The following is a 19,378-nucleotide window of genomic DNA, read 5'->3' on the forward strand; positions in this document are numbered from 1 at the left end:
CACACCACCACCACCACCCACATACACACAATACACTGCCCAGAAAATAGCTCAGAAGTCAACACTTGTGAGACACACACACACACTCCTGCATTCCTCTATTCTTAGAGCACGAAGTACACAGAGCTGGAGTGATAGTACAGTGGCTAAGGTGTTTGCCTTACAAGTGGTCAAGTTCCATCCCTGGCACCCTCTATGGTCCCCTGAACACTGCCAGGAATAACCCCTGATCTTCACCAGCTATGCCCCCCCCCAAATAAAAAAGGTGGGTGGCTGTCCATTGCTATGCTTCCCACTGGGCTCATAGTTCTTATAAGCAGCCAAAACTCCAACACAACTTTGGTTCAAACCTCTCCCACGGTTCATGCAATCTGTGGGCTGCAGTTCCAACTAAGAGCCAGTAGGTGGCGAGAGTACACTGCCAGTCAGCTTCCCTGCAGAAGACAACAGCACTCACGTAAGGTGGTGGGGTCCAGTCGCATCAGCAGAGCTGACCCCACCCAACCATGGAAAACCCCCGGGGAGAGGAAAGGGCTGGATTCAAGTGTCACCCTACCACAGGAGCAGAGGAAGGGCAGGAAAAGAGTTACCTTCACACTAGCCTCACCTGTGTCCAAGTGTGATCTAAGAACTGACAAGCACTAAGGACTGGAGAAAGCTCAGAACCAAGAAATTGGGAGACCCAGGTCCCATCTGCAGCACCTAGTGTGGCCCAAGAAGCCAGCAGCCATCCCCTCGGGTGACCAGGTCAAGCAGGAAAAAATGTCAGCAGCCGTGGCGATAATGAGAACACTGTCCTGGCCGCCTTCCCATTGAGGGCCTTTCCAGACCTGTGACAAAGCCCCTAATGCCCCACTCAGGGAACATACATTAAGACACCCTTCACCATTGCTCAGTCATGTGAGGAAGACTAGCAAGGAGACAGAGGGAATGCAGGGGATACCTCAGAGGTACCAGGTAGGGAAGTAAAGAAGAAAACACCTCAAAGTATGAATCAAGGGCTGCAGGCGCTGAGATAGGGTGAGGTTTCAAGCCACCTTCCCTGGAAATAGGGATACCACAAGCCTGGTGATCAGAGTATGAGGGAAGGTGCTAGAATTGTTAGAAGCTGTAAGATCATATTCACAGAAAAAACAGCGGCAAGTGTGGCCACCCCTTCACTCCCCGTGGCACTGCACTGGTCGCCCCAAGGCTGTCTAGTAGTCAATGGCAGGGCCCCTGGGGTGCCAACAAGCCCTTCCCACTTTGTCTCAGGCCCACTCCCACTGGGTGCCCTGCCTGCCCTGACAGGAAAGCATCAAGTCAGGGGAGGAGCAAGGGCCTACCTGGGGCCTGCCAGGGGCCTGTCAGGACCATACAAGCCATCTGACTGTTCCTCTGAAAACGAGCCAGTCCTTCCCTTTACCTCCAACTATACAGTCAGGGCACGTCCACACAGGCCCACAGAGGGCCACGGCCTCACCCAGCCCCTTCACTTGGGCTTGTACATGCTGACCCGAGTAGCCACCTCAGAGTCAATGTAGGAACAGGAAGATGCCCGGGGTCATGTTCTACAACCTCTCATTTGAAAAAAGTTGAAGAATCTGAAAAGGCTGGGGCAGGGCACAGGGGGACCCCAAAAAAAGAGATTCCCCAAAAAGAGACTGCCCTGTAAGACCACTGGCTCAGTCACAAAGAAACACCAGCATCAAAAAAGATATTTAAGTTTAATACAAATTTTATACAAAGAAAATGTGAAAAAATACTTCCATATGCTAAAAGCAATTATGCTCACAAGTAAGGCCAGCTAGGCTAGTTTTTGTTTTTGTTTTTTTTTTTTTTGTTTTTGTTTTTGTTTTCTTTGACAACTGCAATGCACGAATGTTCTTTCTCTCCGGTCTTCTAATACTTGATGTGGTTCTTCTCTAAAACGGCCCACTAGCTGGGAGCTGTACAGTTCGCATCTTCTTATCAACAACGAAGAGAAAGTAAATGAGACTAAAATGTACAACAGAATGTACTGGAATGATATCGTACAATTAATTTTCTCATATACATACATCACCTCTGGCTTTGTTCGACGCTTATCATTTTACAGGACATAGAAAAATGGAACTACCGCGCACGCAGTGTACAGAGCGGGGCGGGGTGCTGGCGCTCTCCCACGCGGCTTTGTGTCATGCTTAGGAACAAATTCAAATCCCATCGGATCACAAATACGTACATGCTGCATCCCGGGCTGGAGGGCCTCGGCATGCACTGCCCGAGTTCTGGCTCCGAGAAGCAAGGCTGCTGCTCAGAGCGAGCGTGGCAGACGGGACCATGAGCAAAGCCACGATCTCTGTGTTTCTGCACATGTCCCCCAAATCCCCCCGCACCCCTCTCACTGGTCTCTCAGCTTGTTTCACTTGCTCTTCTGTAAACACAGATGTTCCTCTTTTTTTGTTGTTGTGTTTTCCCTTTTAAGCAGGAGAGGCGTCATCTTCAGTCACCCGGAATAAACTCGCTTCTCCCTGGGTCCCTCGGTCCAGAGCACTTGCTTTTTTGTAAAACGCTGATGAAGGATCATCTGGAGGGAGCCATGGCTTGATGTGGGGGACCCGTGTCAGTGCACTCTATGGCCTACTGGGAGCCCCAGTGAGTGGAGACAATCTCGTCTCCAACATCTAAACATTCCTTTTGTGGGTGTGGGTGTGGGTGTTTTTCTTAATTCTTTTTTTTATAAGTTAAAGTTGATACAAATATAAAAAGGGGAAGGTACTCTAGAGTCAGCGACAGCCATTGTACATCATTTACAGCACAGCAGAGGGTTCCCGGCTGCCTGGTCCTGCTCAGGGCAAAGGAGGGATGTGATGTGTGTAGTGTGGACCGCCCTGGGCAGGGCTCGGGGGTGTAGAGGCTGAGGACGGGGTGCTCCCGTGTAGAAGGTGTGGGGGATATTGTCCACCCATCCTGTCACTCTCTCCTGATGTCCCGGGGTCTCCTCTTGGACCGTGCTGTGTCCCTAGTCCCAGAAGGCGTCCAACCGCGACTCTTTGGGCAGGAGGCTCTTGGTGCCCGAAGTGGCATTGTGCTCGACGCGGGCCGAGGTCCGCTTCTCCTCGCTGCTGCTCCAGCCACTGGACTTGCTGCTCCTTGAGTGCTCTATGGGGAAAACAAAGGATGGGTCAGACCTCTGCAACTCCAGAGGGATGTCTGCACCCCACCCACTATGGTGCAATCACAACCACCCCTGGCATATGTGGGTCAGCACAGGACACACACCCGTTTCTGTAGAAAGGAACCGCAACGACTGGTAGCAAACCCCACAAGGTATCTGGCTCCCAGAGAATACAGATGCCTGACAAAGGGGGGACACGTGGTGTGGAATACACCCCCTCAAGTGTACCTCTCACTATGCAGAACTAGCCCAGGGATTAAGGTGTTTGCCTTGCACAGTCAACCTGAGTTTCATCTCTTGCATCAGCCCATTTGGTCCTAGAAACTGCCAAGATTGAGCCCTGAGTGCTACCAGGCCACCCCAAACAAAAAGAAAGACAAAAAGAGAATCAAGCTATCCCCTTCCAGGTTAGGCCCCTCCACCCATCTTTCCAGTTCAGTCTCCCCGCCCGACCCCCAGCACTAATTCACAAGCACCCGCTGGAGTTCTGTGACTCTGCTCTCCAATAATAGCCCTTGACCCCAAGTGCTTCAGGTCAGGAGTCAAGACCAGCCCAGGGCTGGATTTCTCCAAGTGGTGTCCCCAAGCTCAGCCTGTAATCCATTACAGATGACCTCCACCCTCGCCAAGTTCCCATGAAGCCAATGAAAAGTAGAGACTGGGTGGCTCACTGCAGAATGTACACAGCTCCTGGCTAGGCCCACTTCCCTTATACCTCAGACCTGGACTAGGTACCCTCCCCAGAACCCCACGAGCAATCCTGATGGTCCCAACACCCCACAGAGTAGACATCCCTCACCCAGAGCCAGGTCATCAACTGCTTGACTGCATCTCCTTTGGTGAAACCAACTGGGGCCTTTTCTCCCATCTTTGGTTCAAGAAGCTTTATGGTGCAGGTTCTCCTGCATGCACAGGAGGTGCTCCAGCCTTTTAAGCTGTCTTCACAGTTCTACCTTTCAACCCCATTCTATTCCTCCTCTTTAATACTGCCTGAGTCTCAGTTAGGAACTTAAATCACACACTCGTAACACTCTCTTTCCTAGCACCAAAGCAGAGAGGAAAAAATGAAGACTGTCCCATGCACATATAGCAATTCGACCAATAAAGATGATTCAACCTAAACTACAGTTGAGAAGTATAGGTGGTTTCCCAGGTGCCTGCGGTTAAAGACTGAAGAAACTAGAAAATATCAAAGAGATGCAAAAGTCATCTCAGCAACTAGTTGTGTGTTGTCTTGAGATTTACTCTAGCATGCAAAGAAATACAGGATGGAGGAAAGAGGGGTCCTTCCTTTCCAGCAGCGGTACCACTGTATTTTTATATGAAATGACCATCTGAGGAGAGTAAAAAATTATGTCCCATAGCTTTCCTTCCCCCAAAACAGCCACCCAGCTTACCACCCACCCCCAGACAAGAGGATCAGCCAGGGAACCACCCTCAGCCACCAAACATGCATGCCGGGATCCAGATGTAGAGAGATGTGAACTATTTTGAAGACAAAGAAAAGCCCTGACCCACATTAACAGCTTCTCCTCCACCCTGGTCAGCAACAGAACTCCATGTCTAAAGGAAGTGGTATACAGAACCCCAATAAGTTAACAACATGCAAGAAAATCCCAATCAGTGTGGAGAGGTGCTTTAATGCTGTCCTGACCACCACCACCCCATTACCCACCCAGGACACTCCCAAGGATCCATAGGGACCCATAGTACTTTAGAACCCGCTGCTGTACTCCCGCACGTCCCCCCTAAGCAAAGCCTTCCCCCTTTAACTGTGTGAGCCGAAATGGGGCAACATACCAGTGCCTTGGTTGGAGCCTAAGAGAATGGAGGAGGGCGTCTCCCTGGAGCCAGAAAGGTCGAGGGTCTAGAAGTGAAACAGGAGAGAGAGGGACTCAAGCCAAGGAAGCTCCCAGGACAGCCCAGGAACTCTCAGGGTTGCTCCTCACGGCCCCATGGTACCTCCAGGCATCCTGCCAGGAAGGCAGCCAACTAGCTGGGTTATCCTGACATCTAAATTCTAGTTCTAATACGGAACATGTGGGACAACAGTGCCAGGGTAACCCTTTGGATTCAACTTAACATCCGCAGCTTCTAGAACATTCCCTGCTTTTGCCAAGTTTCTACACTGGTCTACTTTCCAGGTTTAAGCCATATCCAAGGAAGAAAGTTGGTTATTTCAGAACTGAATTAATTAGGGGCTGGAGAGACAGTACAGTGGAGAGGGCATTTGCTTTGTTCACAGCTAACCCCATTTCAATCCCCAGCATCCCTTATGGGGCCCTTGAGCACCACCAGTAGTGATTCCTTAGCAGAATCAGAAGCCCTGACACCAGCTGGTGTAGCCAAAAAAACAAACAAAAAAAAAACCTTATTAACTTATTTTTGTTTCACGTTATTCTCCTGCCTCAAGCTCAATGGAGTGTTCTGCCTGGTAGGATGGTAACATTTCTTTCTCCCTGTTACACATAAAAATAACGACTTGAAACATCTATTGTTACTCCTGTGCCCCCAGTAGGGCTAGGTAAAATTTATTTCCCACCTACCACATACCTGATACCAGAAGGAACATGTTCCCTCCCAACATGGTAGCCCTCTGACTTTTGTATATCGATAAACGGAAATGTGATATATAACAAAACAACATATACACTTTGGTCTGCAGTGACATGTCAGCCACCAGCTAGTATGGCCAGTGGCTGCCTTCCACAAAACCTTCCATTCCCTCAGAAGGCCCAACAGAACAACACATAAGACGCTCGCTCTGAGCATGACTAGGTAGCATCTCTCACATGTCAGCTGAGGGTCCCACTCACCAGTGACAGGAGCTGTGCTAAGATATAGTCAGGCCACCAATGGCCAGGCTGCCCCATCTTGACAGACACACCCTTGTGACCCCCAGAATCAGACTCTGGGGCAGTAGAGAGGGGTCCACTCCTTGCACTGCCTGGTTCCAGAGGGTGTGGGTGTGTGTGTGTGTGTGTGTGTGTGTGTGTGTGTGTGTGTGTGTGTGTGTGTGTGTGTGTGTGTGTGTGTGTGTGTGTGTGTGTGTGTGTGTGCGTGCGTGCGTGCGCGCGTGTGTGCCAGGGGCCAAAATTCTGGAGGTACTTACTGAGCCACTTGAGTCCTTGCTCTTCTCAGTGGCTGCCTCCTTCTCTTTAGAGGCACTGGCTGTGTCAGGCGTGGCCACTTGTGTGCTGGAGGTGCTGCTCTGGGAAGACTTATTTAGTGCCTCTGTGTTCACTTCAGCATCCGCTTCCTGCTGAGGGGCCGTGGCTGGGGAAACAGGAAAGATGCACATTGAAAAGGGGCAAGAGGGGCTTTGGTAGGTGACCCCTACCACCACCCAAAGGACAGGCAGCCAGTGTTTGCTCCCACCCAACACAAAAGCACCAAGTGACCTGAGGCCAGAATATTTGATCCTGAAGCTGGACTTCCCAAGTTGAGGAAGTTAAAGCTTCTGTTAAAGCCTCAGGTCAGCACCAAGTCCCTAGATCCAGGTGGTCTGGTCCATCGTTTCCCATTTCAGCCTCTGTGAGCCTGCTTTCTCCCTGAGGCAGGTTAGGGAAACCCACTAGAAATGCAACACGACAGTGGCTCAAGAGTGGAGAGATGTACCACAATAAAGAAAGAATGATGGGTATTCTGGGAATGGAGAGATGGTTCTAAGCACTGGAGCACAGGATTAGCACGCAGTAACCCTGGGCTTGATCATGGCAAGGCCTCCTGAACACTGCCAGGAATAATCCCCAAGCACAAAACCCCAGAATATCACCAAGTGCAACCCCCAAATCAACCCTCCCTGCAAATGGCCATGACAGTCATCTTGGAATAGTAGAGAAAAGGTGGTAGATACATCCCAAGATTTGTCAGGAAATACCGGGAGAAGGAAAAAGAGAGTTTGCAGGGCAAGACTGGAAACAGCTTCTCTGAGGCCAAGTAAGTTACAGCTTGCCTTGCAAGCAATTTGAGTTCAATTCCCAGCACCACAGATGGTGCCCAGAACCCACCAGGAGAGATCTCTGAGCAGTCAGGAATAAGCCGAGCACCACTGGATGTGGCCCCAAACACAAGAGATAAAGAAATGTCTTCAACAAGAGGTGAGGCCAAGATGGTTCAACAAATGTGCAGTCTGCAGCAGATGCAAGGCAGATCAGCACCCCGGTTTTATCAAGTTTCACAAGAACAGTCAAGGTTACCATATCTGCTACCCCAGACCTCTGACCAGTATCTGGGAACAAACCAGTGCCATGAATCCTACAATTTCTACTCTGAGCTTTAGAGTCAAGTTCCAACATGATGCAGGGGTGGGGGGTATGCACACATGTGGGAGCCTGATGGTACCTGACTGGGTGCAGGACTTCATGTGCTCGGGCCAATGGGCCTGCTGGCAGGGGTAGTCGCAATAGCTGGTATTCCAGCAACAGTAAAAGATGGCCTCCTTCTTGCAGTGTGCACACCACTGCTTCTTTTTGGTCTCGTCTACTGCCTGTTGCTTTTCCAGCTCCAGCTGCTTCTTCACCTCGGCAATGAGCCGGTCCCGCTCCTGCTCCAGGCTCTGTCGCATTTCAGCCATGGTCAGTTCTGATGGGAAGGAAACCACAGGGTCTGGCAGCCAACAGACACAACTGGGATCTACCCAGTCATAAGGCCTCCGACCAAGAACTTGCCTTACTCCCAAGCCCCACCATGGCCTTCATTTGTGAAGTGGGCTTTCAGCCTCTTGAGTTTGGTGGAGCTGCTGGGGATGAAAACCAGCAGGGAGAGCCTGGGAGACAACATCAGGAATGAGTCACTGCATTGCAGAGACACAAGTTCAATCCTTGGCAAGGCAGTCCCCTGAGCACCGGACCAGGACAGCCCCCCCAAATAAAGAACTGAATGTATGTCAGGCTGGAGCCATACCACAGCAGTAAGGGCATTTGTCTTGTACATGGCCAACCCATGTTCAATTTCCAGCATCCTATTTTATCCCTCAAGCCTGCCAGGAGTAATTTCTAAGTGCAGAGGCAGAAATAATACCTTGAGCTCTACTGGATAGGACTCAAAAAAAAACAAAATAGTAAGCAGAAAAGAACTGGGTGTGGCCCCAAAACAAAGAAACAAAAGACCATCAAAGACCCTAAAAGCTGCTATTGGAAGAACTCTGGGAGCAAGTCCCAGAGTTCAGAATAATTCTGACCAAACTAACTCTGAACTGAGTATTAAGAAAAGCCCTATCTCTTTTTTGTTTATGGGCCATGCTAGTAAGGCTCAGGAGTTAACTCCTGGCAGTGCTCAGGGGAGCAACTGGGATGCTGGGAATCAAACTCAGGCCAGCTGTGTAACAAGGCAAGGCAAGAGTGTATGTACTACCTGCTGCTGTACTATGGCTCCAGCCCTTTTTTCTATTATTCAAACAATAGGGCACAAACCCTGCAGGAGGCGCACAATGACACTGGCACATTTCTTTATGCTCTAATGCACGTTCAGAGATGAAGGGAGAGAAAGCTAGGACAATAAGCTGAGCCATGTGTTATCTTGATGTTTCTGGAGCTAATGGATCCTTTCCAGGACTGGATACTATGGGGTTGACTATGTAATGAACTGTAGGAGAATACCCAGGAGTATCAATGCAGGGAACTAGAGATGCTGCTGCTTCAGTTGGAGAAGGCAAAGGAGGATCCTTCTGCCAACCCATCTACAGGCACCCTAAGACTAGCATTACTACATACACACATACACATACGTGTGTGCGTGAGAACTTCTGGCTCCTCATACTTGCATCTAACTACAGAGATGCAACAGAGGCTGAACCCCAAGTGCTACCCAAGCCTTACCCAAGTTGTGTTTCATCTCAGAGAGTTCTTGCTGGTGCAGCCACTGCAATTTCTCAATCTCAATCCTCAACCTGCGGATCTGAAACGAGATGAAACAAATGGCTTCCACCAAGCACCAGCCCTGAGCACAGAGTCATGGAGAGACTCACATGGTGTTGGTCTAGGAAGGTGGGTGCCCAGAGGTAAGCAAAGTCACAAGGAATTATCAGAGCTCCCAAAACAACACCCCACCCCCAAACAGGCAGCAAGTTACCATGATAAATAAAAAACTGCTTTTACGGGCCAGAGCAGTGGTGCACACTAGCCTAGGACAAACCAATCCTCCCAGCATCCCATATGGTCCCCCCCAAGCTACCCCTGAGCGTCACCAGATGTGGCCCAATAAAAAAAAAAAAGAGGAGAGGAGAGGGAAATAGGAAAAGAAAGAGTGAGCTGCTTCTGTGTGTGTGTGTGGGGGAGGGGGAGAGAGAGAGAGAGAGAGAGAGAGAGAGAGAGAGAGAGAGAGAGAGAGAGAGAGAGAGAGAGAGAGAGAGAGAGAGAGAGAGAGAGAGAGAGAGAGAGAGAGACTTTTGAGGCCAAGTGATAGCACAGTGAGTCAGGCTGTTTGCCTTGCACGTGGCCAACCACATTCAATCCCCAATATCCCATATGGGCCCCCAAGCCTGTCAGGAGTAATTTCTGGGCGCAGAGTCAGAAGTAACCCCTAAGCACCCGCTGGGTATGGTCCAAAAACAAAAACAAACTAGCAAACAATTATAACCTGCTCTAGAGAGGTAGCATGGGAGAGTGGGTGGGTGTGAAAGTGTTTTCCTTACATGTCGACTCCAGTTCCAACTCTCAACCATGAACAAATCTCCAACACAGAGCTGGGGATACCCCCAGACATAGCTAAGTATGGCTCATAAAACAAAATTAAGATGACAATGACAATAATCAGCATCAGAAAGACTGGATTAGGACCTAAAGGTGCAAAACTAAAATAAATATATCATTTTAACATTTTAGGGGAGGTTCAACTATTTCAACTGTAATTCCAAAGAGCTCTGAAAAACCAAAAGGTATTTTTTTAGGGGACAGGAGTATAGAGTATCCCAATCTAATAGATGAGATACTCCATGGTTATCCCATGGGGCCATCCTGCCCACCATTTATCCTTCATGAGATGCCATTATCTGGAAGGATTCTGAGGGGTCATGACTAAAGAACAGGTAGGAAGTTGGGGACACTGCTGATGGTCCTGATGCTAAAACAGGCCTCCTCTACAGAGAATGATGGATCCTAACATCAGCAGCCTCGGTAAGGGCCTAAATTTTCCTGAGCAGCCTAAAGAATCTAGAAAGACAGGGAAAGTAGGAGTGTCTCAGAACCTCACTCAAATCAGAAATTTGGGGGCGGAGGATGAGGGTGGGGTGGGAGCTGGGTAGATGGCAAGGAGGAGAAAGAGGAAGGGTGTGTGACTGGAGCTGGGGCACCTCCCAACCTCAGCTTCACTGTAAAGGCCCTGAAGACACCCCCCCAAGAGCTCCCAACTGCAGCACTGAAGCATCAGGGGTCAAGTATGAAGGACAGTGGCCAGCCTGGTCCCCAAGTGACTGATAGATAGATCTGACTCTAGGAGAATGGGATTATACTTGACATTCTGACATACACAGGAATCTACTAAGGTCTTAAACTACTCATCAAAGATCTAACCAAAAGAATCGTTTATTTTTTGGTTTGTTTTTTGGAGGGTGGGTGTCACAACCGGCAGCACTCAGGGATTACTCCTGGCTCTGTGCTAAGAAATTGCCCCTGGTAGGCATGGAGGTCTATATGGGATGCCAGGATTTGAAACATCGTCTATCCTGGGTCGGCTCCATGCAAGGCAAATGCCCTATCACTGTGCTATCTCTCCGGCCCCAAACGACAATGTTTTAAATGAACAAAAACAATAAAACATGGCAGCAGGTTTGGTGGGCTAAGGGTGGTCTTCAGTAAATGGGATTCATGGACTCTCAGAGCTTTCTATTTCGAGGCTTGCTAGGGATTAGAAGACCACCTTCTGGAGCATTCCCTCCCTCTTCTTCACGGAGGGTCCAGCAGGTCATCAGCGGTCAAAGCAGTGCTCTAAGTCTTGGCTGTTCACCACCATTGATAGTGGCCCCTAGAACCCCAGAGTCACTGGACCCACTAGCCACCTCCTAGCCTCTGGCCACACAAACATCCAGAGAAGCTATTCCTGACATGGTTGTCACCACACTAGTCCCTGGGCAATCACAAAATGTACAGACTTAGTACAGACCCATGATTCTAAGGATCACTGGGCTCCACAGGTCTCCACAGGGGAAAATTCATAGGGCCCATTTCTACAAGGAGCAGCCATATAGGCCCACCCACAAGCAAATGCAAGCACTGGACATAACTATGGGTTCACCTTGGCACTGAAAAAACAAATGCGCCCCCACCCTCATTCCATGGACAACACGAGGACATCCTCTCACTCCAGAGATGCTCATAGAGGCCACTTTGGGGCAGCCCCTTAAGACAGCAGAGAAAATGCTCAGCAAATCCAAGGTTCGGGCAGGCTCTGACCTCAGCGATGGTGCTTCCGGTAGTGTTTTTGGAAAGATCATTGTAGATTTCCGTCATCGTGCCCTTGATGGCGTCCATCATCTGAAAGAGGGAAGCAGACGCTGTCAGGCTACGCTCCGGAGCTTGACCCAGGAGGAAAACACCTGAACTCTGTCTGTCCCTGTAGATGGACAGTGAGGGTCCCCATGGGACTATGGGCTCTTCCAGATGTCTGTGTGGTGAGTGCCACAGGCAACTCAGTCAGAGGCCTGTGAAGCATGGAATACCCCACATATAATCGTACAGGGTCCACCCAATGGACCTTGAGAGGAACAATCAAACCAGGAGGTAACTCAAAATGTCCATCTACACCATGATCAGCTGCTTGCAACCCTGAAACTCCAAACTACATCAGAAAGACTACTGTACCGGGCCCTGGGGCTTGGGCCTGGGCTGCATATTTAGTGCAAAGAAGTTTTGTTTTGTTGTTTGATTCTCTCTGCTTATAAATCCAACCATTGGCAGGGTGGGGGGTAACTCAAAGGCTCAGAGCACATAATATAGATAGATGTAGGAGTGCCAGATTTAATGCTCTGCACCACAGGGTCCCCCTTCCCACGCCAACATTTGCCAGGTCTTAACATTCCCCACCCAGCACCACTGCATGTAGCCCAGAAGCAAGAACAATCCTAAATCTATTCTGATGTGTAGGTTCCAGACATTCAGACACATTTCTGAACTCTGTACTTATCCCCTAATTTCGGAACCCCAAAAACAAACCACCTTGTCCATACCTTCACACCCTCACCCCCACTGTCCCGTTATGCCCCAGTGAGCTCTGATTCCACTGCTCTGTCCTCATCCAAGTATCTCACACACAAATTAGCTTTGGGTATTCAGCTATAAGGCCCCTGGCTCAGTTCAGTGTCCCCCAAATTCCGTGTGTACTGGATCAGTACATCCTGCCATCACAGTAGTGAGCTATGAAGGCTGGTGTGTGGAACTGACCAGTTTGCTGTAAGCTCAGGTGCTCATGGCCTTATCATCTTTTCCTGTCCAAGCGGTATCAACAAGCATTCCCAAACCAGCTCAAGCCCAAGTGCCAACAGTGCTGGTGGGCAGATATTTCCCTAGTAGAAGAGGAGGAGGAAGAGGAGGAGGAGACTCAACATCAAACTCAGGTGTCACCCTATTTGCAGCAAGCACCAATGCTATGAGAGGGTAGGCAAGGATACTCCTATGCACACTATCCCCTCACTGCTCCACATTCTCTCTGGGAAGGTAAGAAGGAGGATAGTAGTGCCTGAGAGCAAGGAAGCTAAGAGGAAACCATGCAAACATGAAGTACTTGATGGAGACATTCACAAAGGAACCCCTGCTCAGCTGACTTTCCAGAAAATAAAACTGCAGGTACATGTTATGATGGAAGAAAGTACAAACTCCAAAATAAAATTTGTAGGGGCTAGAGCAATAGCGAAGCAGCTGACCCAGGACGGACCTGGGTTCAATCCTGGCTTCCCATATGGTCCCCCAAGCCAGGAGAGATTTCTGAGCGCATAGCCAGGAGTGACCCCTGAATATCACTGGGTGTGGCCCCAAAACAAAACAAACAAATAACAACAACAAAAACCCACCAAAATAATAACTGTAAGTTCACTCCTAATGGGAGGATTCCAGGATTTATAGGCAGAGACAACTCCAGCTACTTATAGCTAGCTACGTTGTGCTATAAAGTGTCTTCCCAGCCAATGATTCTGCAGGGGGCCCTCTCAGTCAGCAATCTGCCCCCACTACATCATGGAAAAATAAAACCAAAGGACCTTCAAGAAAGCTTTGGAAAGTGGGCAAAATTTAAGGCACCCAAATGCCATGGTACAATCCATCTAAAGGAAGCCCGTAGTTTAAGGACCGACTTTTATTCTTAATTTCCAAATATAACAAAATACTCCACATTAATAAAGAACATCCCATCCAAAACATGTAGATCTCGGTCTTCAAGTCTGGGGTACCAGGAGACAGGAAAAGCCATCAGCTTGGCTGAGAGGCCCAAGTGCTCATGTTCTTCACTGCTAAGAAACCAGGGCCCAACCTTCATTCCTGAATCAAAGCAATATGGGTATAGAAACTCCAAATACGGCCTTGGAAGTGAGAACAAAAAAACTACTGAGGTGTCTATTGTCCCTCACCATAGATAGTCATGGCCCATGGGCTGGAAGAGCAAAGCAGTAGGGCATTTGCCTTGCACATGGCCAACCCAGAATGGACCTGGGTTCAATTCCTGGCATCCCATGTGGTTCCCCAAGCCTGCCAGGAGTGATTTCTGAGCTCAAGAGCCAGGAGTAACCCTCAGCACCGCTGGGTGTGGCCCAAAAACCAAAATTTAAAAAAAAAATCTAAAAGCAACAACAACACTAAAACAGTCATGGCCCCACAGGTCAAAGGTCAATGAGAACTTCAATTTTATAAAGGTGCATTCATTGATTTCTGATCATAGTAAAGGAAGCAAAGGATAGTAACAAAACAGAAGCTAAGAAAACTGCATAAATAATAAAAAATTTAAAATATTAAAATAATAATAATAACTTAAAAAAGTCTATAGTGGAAAAGCTTCCCCCATTTCATTCACCTGGAGTCCCACAGGTAATGTTAGCGAAACTCTACTTTTGGTTTCTGCCTCAGTCTCCAGAATACTAACAAAAAAAAATAAAGCATAGCTTCAAATTATGACAAAGAATAGCAAGAATCATTTCTCTAAGTCAATTAAAAGCAAAATTAAGGGCCAGAGTGATAGCACAATAGGTAGAACATATTTACTGTACGTGGCCAACTCAGTTTCACTATCGAAATCCCATCTAGTCCCCCAAGCCTCCCAGGAGTGATTTCTGAGCATAAAGTCAGGAGTAACCCCTGAGTGCTGCCAGGTATAGCCCAATAACCAAAAAAAAAAAAAGGGGGGGGGGCGCGAGGGGTTTTAGAGTAAATTAAATTTAAAAAATTAAGACCAGGGCCAGCACAGTGGTAGGGTGTTTGTCTTGCACAAGGCCCACCAGGGATAGACCTAGGTTAAATCCCCAGCATCCCATAATAGACCCCCAAGCCTGCCAAGAGCAATTTCTCAGCACAGAGCCAGGAGTAACCCCTGAGCACTGTGGCCCACAAACCAAAAATAAAAAAAAATGAAGTCCAGCAGTATGTTATAGACCATGGTTTATTTAACTTTGCTTATTTGTTAAATGCTAAAGTGTGATTATTATGTGTAGTAATATAAACATGCAGTAGAAATCTTTGTTCCTAAAAAAAAAAATAAAAATTAAGTCTATGCCAGTAGGGAAGTAAGTGAGACAAATGTGCAAAGAACAGCAACATGGTTGCCTGGCAACTCTTACAGGGTCCTAAACTCGGTGTGAACTCATGAAGCAGCTCAAAACCAGACTTAGAGTACTAACTAATAAAGAACTCAAAAAAATCATCTGCAAATAAACAGTCTGGTTTTAATACATGAGCCGATAGGGCAAGAGAGACAGCATAGCAAGCATGGTGTTTGCCTTGCATGCAGCATGGGGCTCAGCCCCAGTCTGACCTACCTAGACTCCCCCCCCCAAAGTGCAGCTCTAAATCAACATTCTCCACAGATGATCCCCGAATGAATGGCAAGCACATGAAAAGACGCTCATTGTCTTTTCTGAAATTAAAACATCAACCCCCAAAGAGATGAGTGGGTGTGGGGAGAAGGGTGTGGGATGTCAGCTGTTGCAAGTCACTATGGGAAGAAATTTGGGGGCGAGAGAGAGAGATAGTACAGTGGGTAGGGCATTGGCCTTACACATAATCGACCCCCAGGTCTAATCCTTGGCATCCCATATGGTGCCCCAAGCACAAGGAGTGACTACTAAGTGCAGAGCCAGAAGTAACCCCTAAGGGTCCGGAGAGATAGCACAGCGGAGGCGTTTGCCTTGCAAGCAGCCGATCCAAGACCAAAGGTGGTTGGTTCGAATTCCGGTGTCCCATATGGTCGTCCGTGTCCCCCACCCCCACCCCACCCACCCCGTGCCTCCGTGCCTGCCAGGAGCTATTTCTGAGCAGACAGCCAGGAGTAACCCCTGAGCACCACCGGGTGTGGCTCAAAAACCAAAAAAAAAAAAACATTTGTTTAGAAGTAAGCAAGGCTGGTATGCCCTAAGCAAGGCTGGTATGCCCCCACCCAGGTATTCACTTGAAAAAAACTAAGTAGAAAAGATTCTTACACTCCCACAGACTGCAATATTAGGCACAAAAGCCAGAAACATAAAGAAACCTCACCAACAAATAAGAGGACAAGGTCTCCTGATACTACCAAGAGTAACCCCAGAGCATCACCAGGTATGGTCCCAAAACAAAAGAAAAAGAAAACCAGGCAACCCTCCTAATGCCCCCAAAAGCCTGCAAGGTCACCCCTTGGTCCCCCACTAGGACTCACTTTGCTAGTGTACTTGGCAATGTCTGCAGCGACGTCAGCTGAGGCAGTGGCGATGGGTAGGTCCGCACTAACCGAGGAGGCCAAGGTGCTGGTGGCCCCAGAACTAGTGACCAGTGATGATGGCTGAGTGCTGGTCACCAGGGTGATGGTGGAAGTGGACGGACTCTGCGTGATCTCCTTCTGCTGGACAGCTAGGGAAGCAAAAGGCGCCATCACCCTCCTGCTGGGGGAGCAGGACCGCCCCAGCTAGAAGTCCCAGAGGTGGGGAGAAGCCATGGCTTCCACCCAAGAGCTTTTCTAGTTCAAAGCACAAAGCATCCCCCTTGAAGGGAGTCAAAAACAGGTTCCCCTGAGCCCCTTCTCAGAGAGGCCACCAACGAGCCTGGCACAAACACCACCAATATTAACAGCTCAGGTCAATCAACCCTATGGCCACACACTCCTCCCAGATCCTGCTGGAAATAGGGTTCAGTTCTATCCTCTGGGAAAAGTAAGATATGCAAAACCAGATAAACCCAGAGGGGTTTCCGGGAACCGCTCCCCCTTTCACATTTTTAATCTTCTCTCACCCTCCTCTCATTCACCCTGATTTTTCTCACTGGAACACCCCTTCTCAGCAAGGAAGATGGTTAGAAGGGCCAGAACACTGGCTTTGCTCCCTGGTACCACAAAGTTCCTTGCCACTGAGGGCTGGGACTGGACCCTGAGCCCCCTGAAACATCCCTCAGGCACCACCTTGTGTGGCCCACCCCAAAATAAATTAAAATATCAGGTCTTTTGCCTGTATGATCTGAAAATAATCTCAATTCATGGTGAGTCTTTCTGCCCTGATGCAATGTGCAGTTACTGCTCAAGATATCCTGCTTCCTGGTTCAGCTTTGAAATCCCATGATCAATGCCAGCACTTAAACTTCTTTGGAGGAGACTACTAATGTTTGGGGAACTAGGGGATGAAAACAGAAAACCAGGCGCTGGGAGTCCCAAACTGATTTGCTCAATGGTCCCTGCTCTGACCCTGTCTAGCCAAGCCTCACCTTCCCACCGACCAATCTTCCCAGGGTTTTGCTGGTGGCCAGTCCCGGCTCTCTTCATTTCACATCCTACTGCTGCTCCTACTGCAGAGTTCCATGCACAAGGGAGCACTGGCTTCGTGTGGTGGATCAATTAAGGACCCTTCCAGGTTTCCCTGGGGCTTAAGAGCTATGACGGGATTCCAAGATTTGGTCCGAGGACTCATCACCTCAGATGTGTGGGGAGCCCCCATACACCCTTCATGGGGTTCTGATTCCACAACTTTGGCCTACCAATGCATAGATCTCTGGTGCAGGTGGTAAATAAATCCCTCATCATGAAGGTAACTTTTGCTGCCAATTTCCCACCCTGCAAGCCTTCCAGAATCATGCTAAGAACTCCGTGCATAAACACAGGAAACATACTCGAAGGTCTTCGTTGCAGCACCGCTTACACCAGGAAATGCTGGAAGCAGCCTACATGTCCACCAGAAGGACACTTTTAAATAAACTTGAGAATACTATGCAGCAGTCCAAAAGGATCAAAAAGAGCTCTACGTACTGACAAGGAGAGACCTTCCAAACATGCGGGTGGTAGAAAAAAAGCAAGCATGGTACCATTTTTGTTTTTAAAAAGGGAAAAAGAAGAAAGAAAAAAAAAAAAAAAAAGGAATTCAGTCACCATCTTTTTTTATAGCATCATATATACGTTTATGAATATATATGCATACATGCATTAAAAACGTATGTATGCAAAAGGAAAATAAAATAGTTGGTTGGAACAACAGGCTTTCATGTAAGCATCTTGCCCCCTTTCTAAGGATAATCTACATGTATTCTGTTCTGTAAATGAAGTTTAAATTTTTAAAAATGGAAACAAAAACCTCAAATTGCAAAAAGGATTTTTAAGGGGGAAAAAAAAAATCAAACGGAAGGTGTCAAAGGCCTTTGAAGGAACACCGTGGCCAGAAAATAAATAGGAACTGGAAGAAAAACAACAACAAAAAAAAAAGTAACAATGGTTTTGGTTTTAGTTTTGTTTTCTCTTGCCAATATGGCCGGCAGGCCGCGGGCGCCACGGAGCACGGAAAGGGCAGCTTGATACCTTTCACAGCCTGTCTGGTCTGGTATCTTGTCCCCTGGGAAGACAGAGGCTGCGGCTGTTGATGCTGTTGCTGCTGCTGCTGCTGCTGGCGCTGCATCTTCTGCATGTGCCACTTTTGGGAGGACGTTTGAAACTTACTTGATGAGTTCCACACGACCCGCTGCACGGCCGGGGCAGTCTCCTTCGGTAAGAGCGGCCTCTGCTTTTTCACCGGGCTTCCTGTGGTGGCGGCAGTGGCTGGGGCCGTGACCGTGGACGTGGTGCTGGTGGTGACGGTGACCCCAGCCGTGGGAGTTTGGGAGGCAGAGCGGGTAAGGACCGGCGTTTCCGGGGGAGACTGGCTGCCCGCCGTCGTGGATGGTGGTGCTTTGGCTACCACTAGAATCAACGCAGGAAACAAAACAGAAACCGAATTGGACTCGGGTTCAGCTGCAGAGTCTCCACAACAGCCAGCCACGTTGAGGGAAGCCCAAAGAGAAGCCTGTGAAAACTGAGTCAACCCAGTGAAGAGACCCTAGTGGGCTGCTCTGGGAATATCTTTTATTTCAAAGTGTGGGCTCCTCCCTGAGACCTGAGGAAGCCTTTCAGGGGAAGGCAGCTTGAGCCAACCCTGACCTTGTCTTCTAGCTGCTCACCTACTAGTGGACAGCGAAAACAAGGGTCATGTCTGGCCAGGCGAGAGGTCCACTCAGCTCTGGTACAGGGTCAGCCTAAACCGCTCCACAGCTTAAGATAAAACCTTTGGCTAGGGAAATCATGTAAGAATTAGAAAGCTTCCTCGTGGCCCAAAACCAGAGGGCAAAGTAGCCCTTTAGTCTCTTCTGAATCCCTTCATAATGAAGCCTCAGTGCGGTGAACAATCTGGGCTCCAGAACTTTTCTTTTCTTTTTTTTTTTTTTTTTTTTTTTTTTTTTTTTTTTTTTTTTTTTTTTGGTTTTTGGTTTTTGGGTCACACCCGGCGGTGCTCAGGGGTTACTTCTGGCTGGCTGCTCAGAAAGAGCTCCTGGCAGGCACGGGGGACCATATGGGACACCGGGATTCGAACCAACCACCTTTGGTCCTGGATCAGCTGCTTGCAAGGCAAACGCCGCTGTGCTATCTCTCCGGGCCCTCCAGAACTTTTCTAACACTGTCATTTACAAAGAAACACGAGCCATTTCAAAGAAAAATTATTAAGTCCACTAGATGAATGTGAGGGATTAGAGCGTGGAATGCTGCCTCTCTTCCTGGAGGAGTCTAGGCTAAGAAGCCAAGCTGGGGGAGACCCCCCAAAGTGAGAATCCAGCAGGAAATCACATC

General features: G+C 48.6%; 1 protein-coding gene across 3 annotated transcripts in view; it reads right to left on the reverse strand.

The window, feature by feature from the left end:
* Positions 1-1,691: 1,691 nt before the first annotated feature.
* Positions 1,692-19,378, reverse strand: part of ZMYND8 (zinc finger MYND-type containing 8) — a 123,770-nt gene continuing 106,083 nt past the window's right edge. For all 3 annotated transcript variants that reach the window (XM_049780509.1, XM_049780508.1, XM_049780510.1), the window contains 8 exons: positions 18,080-18,457; positions 15,965-16,155; positions 11,530-11,610; positions 8,959-9,037; positions 7,484-7,723; positions 6,252-6,415; positions 4,940-5,006; positions 1,692-3,123 (listed from right to left, as the gene is read on the reverse strand). In XM_049780509.1, the coding sequence (XP_049636466.1) occupies positions 2,984-3,123; positions 4,940-5,006; positions 6,252-6,415; positions 7,484-7,723; positions 8,959-9,037; positions 11,530-11,610; positions 15,965-16,155; positions 18,080-18,457 (1,340 nt within the window). In that variant the 3' untranslated portion in view covers positions 1,692-2,983. The remainder of the gene's footprint in view (positions 3,124-4,939; positions 5,007-6,251; positions 6,416-7,483; positions 7,724-8,958; positions 9,038-11,529; positions 11,611-15,964; positions 16,156-18,079; positions 18,458-19,378) is intronic.

The sequence above is a fragment of the Suncus etruscus genome, chromosome 9 (assembly GCF_024139225.1).
Source record: "Suncus etruscus isolate mSunEtr1 chromosome 9, mSunEtr1.pri.cur, whole genome shotgun sequence".
Taxonomy (NCBI): Eukaryota; Metazoa; Chordata; class Mammalia; order Eulipotyphla; family Soricidae; genus Suncus; species Suncus etruscus.